The sequence below is a fragment of the Podarcis pityusensis genome (genome assembly GCF_964106645.2).
Source record: "Podarcis pityusensis genome assembly, chromosome: 1".
In the NCBI taxonomy this organism is placed as follows: Eukaryota; Metazoa; Chordata; class Lepidosauria; order Squamata; family Lacertidae; genus Podarcis; species Podarcis pityusensis.
Genome location: NC_138028.1, coordinates 83,573,637 through 83,586,234, shown reverse-complemented (window position 1 = coordinate 83,586,234; position 12,598 = coordinate 83,573,637). Strand labels below are relative to the sequence as shown.

The window sequence follows — 12,598 nt, the reverse complement described above, 5'->3', positions numbered from 1 at the left end:
GTCAGAGTGTAATGTTTTCATGAACTTAAGATGAACTGAGCATCCTAAAGAAATGAGGGAATGTCTTGGTATTTAGAACAGGTTGTACAGTATGTACAGAAGCAGAGAAAAGCTTAGAAGCAAGACTTCCCAGAATGCCAGAGAAAAGAAGCAGGACTTCCCATAATGCCACAGTTATGCGCAGAAAGATCTTTATATAGCACATTGGATGGGGCAACAGGGTTGTGGAAGAATTTGGAGTGTGTAAGAGCATTGCTTGCATCCTTTTCCACTGTTGTCCTCTGCTACTTGTTAAGATCAGAGATCTCTTATTTTCCAGATGCTGAGAACACTACAAGCCATTTAGCTCAGAGGTGAGGACTTTTCTCAGCTCAGTGGTGTCCTTTCCTCAAGGGCAAGCTTCCAAGGACCACATGTCAGTGATGTACAGGGGCCAGGGCAAAACTGGGTGAAGCAGCAGCTGTGACACCTCTGCACAGTAAGCTGCATTCTGCCTACGGAAAAATCAGAGGTTTCTGGGCACACAAATATATAGAGCGAGAGTGAGAAACAGAGATCCATCCAGTCAAGTAAAAGGCATTTTCACAGTTCAGGGACTCATTTCAGCCAAGCCAAAGTCTTCAAGAAGCCTCAGGGAGGGGAAATGGGATGGATGGATCTGTCCATTTCAGTTCTCTCTGTTTTCCCCATTTCAAATTCCGTTCTTCACATTTTGCAGCAAGTTGCAAAATAATAATAATGAAATCCTCATGAAAATTCATCAGCATTTTAGTTTAAGTTTCTCCCAATAAACACATTTGTATACACGGTTTTCACTAAATTACATGTTTTAAATATCCACATTCCCCTAATACATGCACTTTTGTAAATAATTTTTGGTTGGCAAACCGCATAGCAAAATTGGGATGAGTGAAAATTTCAAAGGATAGCTGTGTCTCGGTTTGCATAGTGGTTCCGAAAGTGCAAATTTGATAGATTTGGCTTCAAATTAGACCTGAATAGAATTTCTTGCCCATCTCTAGAGGGACTGTAGCATGGAGAGGGTGTGTCGTAGATAAGGTCTTGAGGTTCTCCATCCCTGATGTAGCTCATTGAGAACTGATGCTATTCTGATAGGCCAGAACTTCAGTGTATATCTTCAATTTCCTTACCAGCTAATCCCACATAGCTTCATGGAAGGAAATCTCACCACAGTGACCGACTTCATTCTCCTGGGTTTCACAACAAACCCTAAACTGCAGCTGATCTTATTTGTACTGTTTCTAATAATATATATAGCCAGTCTGGCAGGGAATATCACATTAATTGCTCTAATCTGCAGCAGCTCTCACCTCCATACGCCCATGTATTTCTTCATTGGGAACCTTTCCTTCCTGGATCTGTGGTATTCCTCCATCTATACGCCAAAGATCTTGGTGAACTGCATCTCTGAAGACAAGAGCATTTCCTTTGGTGGCTGTGCCTCCCAATTCTTCTTCTCAGCTGCCCTTGCCTATAGCGAGTGCTACCTTCTGGCAGCCATGGCCTATGACCGTTATATGGCCATAGCCAAGCCATTGTTGTACGCCACTGCCATGTCCAGAAAGCTGTGCACAGCACTGGTGGCCCTCTCATATCTAGGTGGGTTCATCAATTCCACCTTAATCACTAGTGAAACCTTCACATTGAGCTTCTGTGATGGCAACATCATTGATGACTTCTTCTGTGACTTACCTCCATTGGTGAAGCTATCCTGCAACGTGCCCAAGAGCTATCAGTCCGTGTTGTACTTCATTTTGGCTTCTAATGTAATTACACCCTCTGCACTTATCCTTGCCTCCTATGCCTTCATTCTGGCTGCCATCTTGAGGATCCGCTCCACTGAAGGGAGACTGAAAGCCTTCTCCACATGTGCTTCTCATCTGATTGCAGTTACTTTGTACTATGGCTCTATCCTCTTCATCTACTCACGGCCCAGCTCCAGCTATGCTTTGGAAAGGGACAAAGTGGTCTCTGTTTTCTACACAGTAGTGATTCCTATGCTTAATCCCCTCATCTACAGCCTCAGGAACAAGGATGTAAAACATGCTCTGAAGAAACTGGCAATGAAATGGAGGACAGCATGAATGAATATAACTGGAAGCATGCTGTTTTGTTTCTAGTAGCTTAGCATTATTACTCATTAGTAAGATCTTTTGTCATGTGTTTTTATGTAGATGTGTCCTCAGAACCTCATTTGTATAATGCATTATTTGTGAGACACTATTTTTCATACTCATAAGACCCATTCATGTTGGACTAATTCTTCCTTTTCTCCCTCTGCCCATTTTGAGGCTGACTATTGCTGCAGATAACAATCATTTTAGATCATTTTCCCCGATAAAGTATCTGAACCCTAGGCTGCCATCCTATACCCACTTACCGGGGCATCTCATTTAACTAAGGATGTATAAATCTGTCATTTTAAATGTGCCACAGTTTTTTGGTTTTCCAAACTTAGGTTCAATCCTGCACTTAAGTCCTCACAAAAATTCATCAGCACTCTAGTGCCCATTTCCCCAAATATAATGCATTTTTACACATAATTTAGTTGGGGAATTGCATCACAAAATTCAGAGAAGTGCCGATTTCAAAGGATGGCTGCCTTTGGGCTGCATATTGCTTCCGGAAGAAAAAATTAGAGGCAGTTTCTCATTAAGATGTTTATTGAACTTATCTCTGCATTTAACTCAATGAGATTTACTTTTGATAAGGCATGCTACATAGGATTGCAATATTAGCCACTTGTGTATATCCTAGATCAATATATTGCTCTCATAGAGAACATCTATGAGCATAACAAACTTCACTCCTCACTTATTTAGTTGAGATGTTATAATATAATTTGAAAATAAATATAAAGATAACAATTTCTTTTAAAATTGTATGTTTCCTGCTTCATAAAACAATAATAATAAATTAGAAAGTATATGATAAAACTGGCCTCTGTTATTGCAAAGGGTTATTCGTTCTGGGTGTTGGTGGCTATTACATCAGTGCTGTTGTGTGAAGAAACAGTAATTCAACATCCAGTGGCCCTCTAGAGGTAGTTGGACTCCAGCCAAGATGATCAATGTGCAGGGACGATGGGAGTTGTAGTCCAATAACATCCAGAGGGCCACAGGTTCCTCATTCCCATTCTAGATAAAAAAATTCATTGCATGATGCAATTGTTCCAGAGGAGTGTGTGTGAGAAGAGGAGGAGGAGGAGGAGTTTGGATTTGATATCCCGCTTTATCACTACCCAAAGGAGTCTCAAAGTGGCTAACATTCTCCTTTCCCTTCCTCCCCCACAACAAACACTCTGTGAGGTGAGTGGGGCTGAGAGACTTCAGAGAAGTGTGACTAGCGCAAGGTCACCCAGCAGCTGCATGTGGAGGAGCGGAGACGCGAACCCGGTTCACCAGATTACGAGACTACCGCTCTTAGCCACTACACCACACTGGCTCTCAGGGCCCAAGGGAGCCAGGACCCATGAGTCAGGGACTTATGGAGCAGTTGCAGCAACAGGGAAACTCCCGCCTCCACCAGCTTATACGTCCTCCCCTGATGGGTTATGCTCCTGCAACCTGAGACTTCTAGCGGCACAGAAGGTCTGATTCTCTTCCCACTACAAGACCCTCCTGGTTCTAGGAGACAGCAGGCAGGGGAAGGTGGAAAGTCTACTGATCCATATGTTAGCTGAACAGCCTCTTCTTCTGCTGCCCCATCTGGTATGCCTTCCTCCATCCCACTCTGTCCTGAATCTCCCATCTCCCCTGGCTCCTGCCTTGTGGACAGTGGCAGGCCCCATAAATCAATGGTCTCCTTGCCTGGATAACTCCCCTAGTCCCCTGCCTTCGCTGCACACTCTTCAGAGTCCTGCCAGTCCTTGAGAGCGTTGGTGATGTCAGGTGCAGGAAGGAAAATGAGGGCCCCTGACAAACCACAATTAGTCCCATTGCCTGAGAAACCCTGCCAGAAAGCAAGAGAAATGGGTGCCATGTATTTTCTTTTGCAAGAGGGGAGGGGAAATGACAGGGAGCACAATGAGAAAGCAAATTGCATGGGATGCCTATACCTTTGGAACCTCCACAAAGATATGTCTCCTGATGAGGGAATCAGAGATCAGAAATCTCTGGGGACAGAGCTCCCGGCCTCCGCCATTCCTACTCTTTAATTATTGCATCATTTTTAGGTGGTAGGAAACGCAATGCACAATAAATAGACATCCAGGAGTTTACAGGGATCAGTAGGATGCTGACCTAACCAATGATCAAAACTTCAGAGTTCATCTCTCCCACCCGTAGAAATGTTCAAGTAAAAGACAAAGGGGAGAATCACTCAGGAACTCTGGATCTTCTAAAATCTCCACAAGAAGCCCTTGGTAAGACCCAACTATGTCATCATCAGCCTTGCAGAGCAATTGGGACCCAAGCAAACTTTGACATCTCATAGACTACTTAATATTTAAAACAACGCTGCCATTCACATTTCCTATATTTCTTCAGACCACTGTATCTTTTCCTTAAAATGGTGAATGAAAACAGTACCACCATCACCGAGTTCATTCTCCAGGGCATCTCAAATGATCCAGGTATGAAAATCTTATTTTTTGTGGTATTCCTGATCATCTATCTGGTCAATGTTGTGGGAAATCTGGGCATGATCATCTTGATCACACTTGATTCCCACCTTCACAATCCTATGTACTTCTTCCTCTGGCACCTCTCTTTCTGTGACATCTGCTACTCATCTGCCATTGCTCCCAGAATGTTGTCTGACTTGTTATCTGAGAGCAGGACTATCTCCTTCCCTGAATGTACTGCCCAGTTCTACTTCTTTGCTGCCTTTGTGGATGCTGAGTGCTACATTTTAGCAGTGATGGCCTATGACCGCTATGTGGCCATCTGCAACCCATTGCTCTATTCCACTGCCATGTCCAGGTCCCTCTGCATCCGGCTCCTACTTGGGTCGTACATTGCTGGCACAACTAATGCTATAATACACACAACGGCCACATTCAGCCTGCAGTTCTGCAGTTCAGACCTCATCAACCATTTCTTCTGTGATGTCCCTCCATTGCTGGCAATCGCTTGTTCTGACACCCACATTAATGAGATTTTGCTTTTTGCATTTGCTGGCTTTGTTGAGATGAGCTCCCTCTCCATCATCCTTCTCTCTTACATCTTCATTTTAGCAGCTGTCCTGAGAATGCCCTCAGGGAGACTCAAAGCCTTCTCCACCTGTGGGTCCCACTTCACAGGGGTCACTTTATTTTATGGGACTGTGATTTTCATGTATCTCCGGCCCACTTCTGTCTATGCCTTGGATCAAGACAAATGGGCTTCTGTGTTCTACACAGTAGTGATCCCCATGCTCAATCCTCTGATCTACAGCTTGAGGAACAAAGATGTTAAAGAAGCTTTCAGAAAACTCATTAACAAGAAGCTAAACTTGGTCTTAAACTAAAATGCAATATTATTACTGAATGGGTTTTTTGTGAACTGGTTCCATAGGAACTTGACTTGTAGATTTCAGAACTATTTCCTTTCCCTTATACCTGATCATCAATTTCCTACTAGCTAGAGAACCAGAAAACGAAGAAATTCAACCACAGAGTTATTGTCTGACATTCATTGAGCTATGTCATTTCCACTTTCAAAATCATTTATGCTGCATGACGTTGATTGAAACTTCATGTCTACTCTGCAATTTAACAAGTGTGTGGGGTCACCTGAAAGCAGGCATTCCATCAGACCTCCTCAATAGGAGAGATGGGAAGTGTTGTGTTGGGATATAAGGAAGATATCAGAAGGAAGTGTCCCTTTCTTTCTACAAGACAAGCCTAAAAGAAGAAATTCCCCTTGGAGTACTGCACCATGAAAAGCACAGGAGCTCAAGGGTCCAAAAAGCATTACATTCAAATACAGCACCTCCTAGCATACATAACAGGAAGATTCCACCATCTTCTTTAAAAATGTGTCATCATGAAAACAGCTGGTTTGCTATTTTATAACACTAATTCTCATCATCGGGTTGTATACAACTAACTTATACCCAGAGTAGACTGACTGAAATATTTCAGCTATGACAGTCATATCCATTTATACTCTGAGTAGGACTAACGTTCCAAGGTTTTTATGTCATATTGTTGTGTTGTAGTCTAATGAATTGTTTGTTTACTGTCCTGGGTATCTTTGGGTTGACGGGTTGGTTATAAATATAACAACAACAACAACAACAACAACAACAACAACAACAACAAGCTTGATGTTATCAGATATTTTTCATGGAAATCACCACTAGAATGCAATCTGCCTAGTACATTGTGAGTGTTGTTAAGATTCTCCTCTCAAAATTCCAAAATACTATACAAAGTAACCCAAGGGAACCGGGATTCTATGGCCTCCTCCAAAGGTTTCCTGTGGCTTTTGTTATTTCACAAGTATGAGGTTACCAGCTAGGCTGTCACTGACTTCTGCTCTGAATTCTGGGCAGCCCAACCAGAAGTAAACACAGGCAAGCCTACAGTGGAACTATGCAGTAGCAGCTTACCACTCAATGCACTCTTACCTCACACAGCCTATGATGAGGGAGAGATGTGATTCAGTGCACATTTAAAGGTGAGCTTACCTAGTTTCCACTTTCTGAAGCAATGTGAACCAATACAAATCCATTGGTCAAAATTCAGACTTCTCTGAATTTTGCAATGCACATCTCCAGTCAAGTAATATTCACAGACTAGGGTGAAATGTGCATATGGATGCAAAAATCAACGGGAATAATAAAAAAAAGCATGCTTTATATCAGGCAAAATTGTGTGCAAGAAAAAGTTTATTGGGAGAAATTTGCTATGGAATGCTGAGGAACTTTCACCAGAACAAACAACGACCCCATAAACGGGTGTGGAAATGTGTGCAGCTTGAGACTGGGAAAATGTGAGAAACTAAGAGAAAGCAACGCTAACGGATTCACCCACCCATACCCTCAACTGCATAAAGAGACATGATAGCTATGTGGGGTAAAAAGAGAGCAGGAGAGAGGGCAGTAAGCAAATCCAAACCAAAATGCTTCCTCAGAGGAGATGGCAGGTAGGACAGAGAGTAATACAGTGCAGAAATCAGGAGAAAGGAAGATTTTGGTTGTGGTCATACAGTGGCAAGCAAGCAGGGGATTCAGGCAAGAGTGGGAGGAAGCTGGACAGATGGGAGGCTGAAAGAGGTCTCAGCTTTATCTGCAGTTACTTTTATTTTTAGTAATTGCTGCTTCATAAAGAAGGGTTTTTATGATGGACTGGCAGGTAAGGACACCACATGCATCCACTGCAGCCACTGAGAGATTCTATACAATACTAGGGCAAAAGTAGTGCCTTCTATATGTTGTTGGACAACAGCTTCCATCAGCCCTAGACAGTGAGGCAAGTGGTCAGGGATGACAGGCATTCCAGTCCAACAACTTATAAAGGTCACCAAGTTGGCAAAGGCTGCACAACTCTAACTCTCCCTTCCCCCAGAAATATGGTTCTAACAACAATAGGAATAATGATGGACTTCATCTGCATTGGTATCAGAAAAGTGCATGTTTTATGTTTATAAACCCAGAGGGGTGGGAACCTCCTCTTTAATGTATGAGAGAAGACCTGAATTCTGCAGTAATTGTAGCTACCTTTTGTTCTTCAGTTGACTCTACAATCAGCAGGTGAGGCCTTGTTCATAGTGCCACTACTGGGGCTGCGGGGCTGGGGCTGACTTATGATAGGGGGCTTTTCAGTGCTAGGCTGCGGCTCTCTAACAACTCAGTTAAACTATGCAAGCAAAGGAACATGTCAGGATTTACGATCTCCCTCTCACACCAAGAGATGGCAGGCTGGCGACTTTATTACTCTATTAATTTATTAGTCTTGACACAATAGTTTCAGTCTGAGCACACAGCTCAGTCTTCCACACTCAATGAGTCAGTTGCGCCCACTGAATGGCGGATTCTGCTAACAGGCTATCCTCCATCGGCTACCCCTCCTCCTGTTGGCCTGACGCCAAGCCTGGACTCTGCCCTTCCTCCTAGTAACAGGAGACTATGGAGCCACTTTCCCAGTTTGCCCCTCCTCCCCTGGGAATGTGTCTGAGATCTGCGGCTCCTCTACCTGCCTCACACTGTCTTCGGAGTTTACGACACGCATTCCAGGACGGGAGGGACTCACCTCACCCCTCATATGGGAAGAAGGCAAGCCTCTATCTCTTTCTGCCTGCCACCCCCCCCCCTCGTCATCGGAGCCCTCACTGTTACTCTGGGAAGGAGCGTTCCTGAGAGAAGAGGAGTTTGCAGAATTCTGCTGATCAATAGCTTGCTGGTGCCTACAAACCCTGTATCCTTTGCCCACAGGTTATGAAATCAAACGATGTTGGAAAGGGATCGGAGGGTTGCAAGCACTGCCAATCACCTCGTTGGCAGCATCTGCAAATTCTGTTTTCAACAGGAAGCTGCATTTTTACCTGTCCCATAGCTGACATCACGGCCCATCCCAGATAAAGAAGACGCACATCTGATAGTTAACTCTTTAATGGCAAGATAAACACTTACAGCAGCTCCCACAGTGCTCTAGATACACACACAAATATACTCCTCTAGCCTATAGGATCCTAAATGTCTGGAGCCTATGGAGCAGTTGCAGCAACAGGGAAATTCCACCCCTCCACCTGCTTATATGTCCTCCCCTGATGGGTTGTGCTCCAGCAACCAGAGACCTCTACCGGTAGGGAAGGTCCCACTGCCCTTCCCACTTCATGCCCCTCCTGGATTTAGGAGACAGCGGGCAGAGGAAGGTGGGAAGTCTATTGAACCATCTGCCAACTGAATAGCCTCTTCTGCTGCTGCCCCGTCTGGTGTGCCTTCCTCCATCCCACTCTGACCTGACACTCGTCCCTTGGCTCCTGCCTTGTAGGCAGTGTCAGGACCCATAAATCAATGGTCTCCTTGCCTGGATCACTCCCCTGGTCCCTTGCTTCCGAGGCACACCCTTCAGAGTCCTGCCAGCCCTTGAGAGCGTTGGTGATGTCAGGTGCAGGAAGGAAAATGAGGGCCCCTGACAAACCACAATTAGTCCCATTGCCTGAGAAACCCTGCCAGAAAGCAAGAGATATAGATGCCATGTATTTTCTTGTGCAGGAGGGGAGGGGAATTGACAGGGAACACAATGAGAAAGCAAATTGCATGGGATGCCTATACCCTTGAAAGCTCCACAAAGATATGTCTCCTGATGAGGGAATCAGAGATCAGAAATCCTCTGGGGACAGAGCTCCCGGCCTCTGCCATTCTACTCTTTAATTATCGCATCATTTTTAGGAGGTAGGAAACTCAATGCACAATAAATAGACATCCAGGAGTTTACAGGGATCAGTAGGATGCTGACTTAACCAATGACCAGAACCTCAGAGTTCATCTCTCCCACCCATAGAAAGGTTCAAGTAAAAGACAAAGGGGAGCATCACTCAGGAACTCTGGATCTTCTAAAAGAAGCCTTGGTAAGACGCAGCTATGTCATCATCAGCCTCGCAGAGCAACTGGGACCCAAGCAAACTTTGACATCTCATAGACTGATTAATATTTAAAACAACCCTGCCATCCACATTTCCAACATTTCTCCAGACCACTGTATCTTTTCCTAAAAATGGTGAATGAAAACAGTACCACCATCACCAAGTTCATTCTCCAGGGCATCTCAAACGATCCAGGTATGAAAATCTTATTTTTTGTGGTATTCCTGATCATCTATCTGGTCAATGTTGTGGGAAACCTGGGCATGATCATCTTGATCACACTTGATTTCCACCTTCACAATCCTATGTACTTCTTCCTCTGGCACCTGTCCTTCTGTGACATCTGCTACTCATCTGCCATTGCCCCCAGAATGCTGTCTGACTTGTTATCTGAGAGCAGGACCATCTCCTTCCTTGAATGTACTGCCCAGTTCTACTTCAGTGCTGCCTTTGTGGATGCCGAGTGCTACATTTTAGCAGTGATGGCCTATGACCGCTATGTGGCCATCTGCAACCCATTGCTCTATTCCACTGCCATGTCCAAGTCCCTCTGCATCTGGCTCCTACTTGGGTCATACATTGCTGGTACAATTTGTGCCATAATACACACAACAGCCACCTTCAGCCTGCAGTTCTGCAGTTCCAACCTCATCAACCATTTCTTCTGTGATGTTCCTCCACTGCTGGCAATCGCTTGTTCTGACACCCACATTAATGAGATGTTGCTTTTTGCATTTGCTGGCTTTGTTGCAATAAGCTCCCTCTCCATCATCCTTCTCTCTTACATCTTCATTTTAGCAGCTGTCCTGAGAATGCCCTCAGGGAGACTCAAAGCCTTCTCCACCTGTGGGTCCCACTTCACAGGGTTCACTTTATTTTATGGAACTCAGATTTTCATGTATCTCCGGCCCACCTCTGTGTATGCCTTGGATCAAGACAAATGGGCTTCTGTGTTCTACACAGTAGTGATCCCCATGCTCAATCCTCTGATCTACAGCTTGAGGAACAAAGATGTTAAGGAAGCTTTCAGAAAACTCATTAACAAGAAGCTGAACTCTGTCTTAAACTAAAATGCAGTATTATTACTGATTGGTTTTATTTTTGAACTGGTTCCATACGAACTTGACTTGTAGGTTTCAGAACTATTTCCTTTCCCTTATAGCTCATCATCAATTTCCTACTAGCTAGAGAACCAGAAAACGAAGGAGTTCAACCACAGAGTTATTGTCTGACATTCATTGAGCAATGTCATTTGCAATTTCAAAATCATTTGTGCTGAATGAGGTTGACTGAAACTTCTTGTGGACTCTACAATTTGCTATGTTGAAATGCTATGTTATTACTGAATGTTTTTTTTTCCTTTCACTTATAGCTAATTCTCAATTTCCTACTAGCTAGAGAATCAGAAATGTGCAGAATGAGGTTGGCGGAAACTTCTGGAATGACTCAATAGTAAGCGATTGGAAAATTACAGCCTATCAGGTTCATTTCAAATATATCCCTTTACAAAAGGGCACAAGTCACAGCTAATACTACATGCAGTATTGATGCAGATATTTCCTCACATATGTATTAGTAATGAGAAAACAGACCAGTTATCATCTACATTGCATCACTGTGCACATTTATTTACATGCAACATGCCACATGTGCAAAAACACTTCTGTTAAGCAATTATGTCATGAGTGGCAACCTGTCGCCCTATAAATTTTGCTGGATTCCAGTTTCCATCAGCCTCAACTGATATGGCCAAGGTCACAAATGACGGCAGTATCTAGAGGGACTACAGCAGTATCTAGAGGGCCACAGGTCCCCAAACCCCTGAATTATGTACTTCTCTTTTGTAAATCCCTACCTCACATTGAAGAGTATTGCTGGATCAGAGCAGTTTCTTTCTGCCTTAGATTCCTTTTTGCAATAATAATGTAATCTACTCACATTTGGGGCAGGGTAATAAAATCAATAACTATCAAATATATTGATCGGTTTGTGTCATCTGGTGTCTGGTGGCTGAGGCTGCTTTTCTATATATGAGGAAATGGGACCTGTGGCCTTCCAGGTGTCATTTATTCCAGCTCCAATCAGCCCCAGTCAAGGCAAATGGTAAGAGATTATGGGAATTGTCATCCAACAACATCTAGAAGACGATAGGTTTCCCAGCTTTGCTTATACAGCCTTAACTGGAGTAGAGACCCATTGACCTCAGTAGGACTTCTGAGATGATATGTATAGGATTGCACTGTAAAGCTTGTTAACTTTACTTGAATGATTCATATATTGTATTTCTGCTTTCTGCTTTCTCTCTCTCTCTCTCTCTCTCTCTCTCTCTGTGCGTGCATGTGTAAGCATGCATGTTTTTATGTGTGTGTGTGTGTGTGAAAGTTCAGTCTTGCACTGGGCTTACATCTATATTTTTGTAAAATATTTGTTCTCCATTTTATTCATTTGAAAGAAATGAGCTCAAGTCCACACATAAATATGTTACAGTACATTTTCTATCACTAAAACAGCACAACTTGGCAACTCCTCTCGAATATTATCCTTATATTTGATTTACTATACTTCTATGCTGCTTTTCCTTAAAATGAATCCCAAAGCAGCTTCTGAACAATAAATATTAACATGATAGAGCATAATAGAGTTTCACAAATACAGTATAAATTATGAAGAATGTAATTGTTTCAGTGGTTATTTATTAATCAATCTATAAAATACTATTAACAAAGCAACAACTATAAAATAATCATTACAATAAAAAAATCATATTATATGATTAAAAAATCAATACATCATTTATAATCTATAAATCAGTCTTAACAACATTAACAAAATAGCAAGCACAAACAACAACTCAGCACTGTTATGTTGTTTGATGGACAGGCATAAACATGACAGAGATTGTGGTGATGGGGTATCTTATTTTCTGCATGCCACAGAAACTTTTTTGTTGTTGTTGTAAAACAACACAGCTTTTTCTCTGATAAATGAATTGTGCCTGAAAGTGGACCCATTGAAATAAATGGGCCTAAGTAACTCCTTACTAGCTAAAATCCATTGATGTCAAT

At 43.0% G+C, this 12,598-nt stretch overlaps 3 protein-coding genes across 3 annotated transcripts; all 3 read left to right on the top strand.

Moving 5' to 3' along the window:
- Positions 1-1,172: 1,172 nt before the first annotated feature.
- Positions 1,173-2,105, top strand: LOC308463584 (olfactory receptor 9G19-like; the record flags this gene model as incomplete). The annotated part of the gene is made up of 1 exon (XM_080982105.1): positions 1,173-2,105. One exon carries the CDS (start codon positions 1,173-1,175, stop codon positions 2,103-2,105), a length of 933 nt encoding a protein of 310 aa, XP_080838231.1.
- Positions 2,106-4,508: 2,403 nt separating this feature from the next.
- On the top strand, positions 4,509-5,469 carry LOC308471377 (olfactory receptor 5AR1-like; the record flags this gene model as incomplete). Its single annotated transcript, XM_080995332.1, has 1 exon — positions 4,509-5,469. The coding sequence occupies exon 1, from the start codon at positions 4,531-4,533 to the stop codon at positions 5,467-5,469; it is 939 nt and encodes a 312-aa protein (XP_080851458.1). The 5' UTR covers positions 4,509-4,530.
- Positions 5,470-9,544: 4,075 nt separating this feature from the next.
- On the top strand, positions 9,545-10,603 carry LOC308471362 (olfactory receptor 5AR1-like; the record flags this gene model as incomplete). The annotated part of the gene is made up of 1 exon (XM_080995331.1): positions 9,545-10,603. The coding sequence occupies exon 1, from the start codon at positions 9,665-9,667 to the stop codon at positions 10,601-10,603; it is 939 nt and encodes a 312-aa protein (XP_080851457.1). The 5' UTR covers positions 9,545-9,664.
- Positions 10,604-12,598: the final 1,995 nt, after the last annotated feature.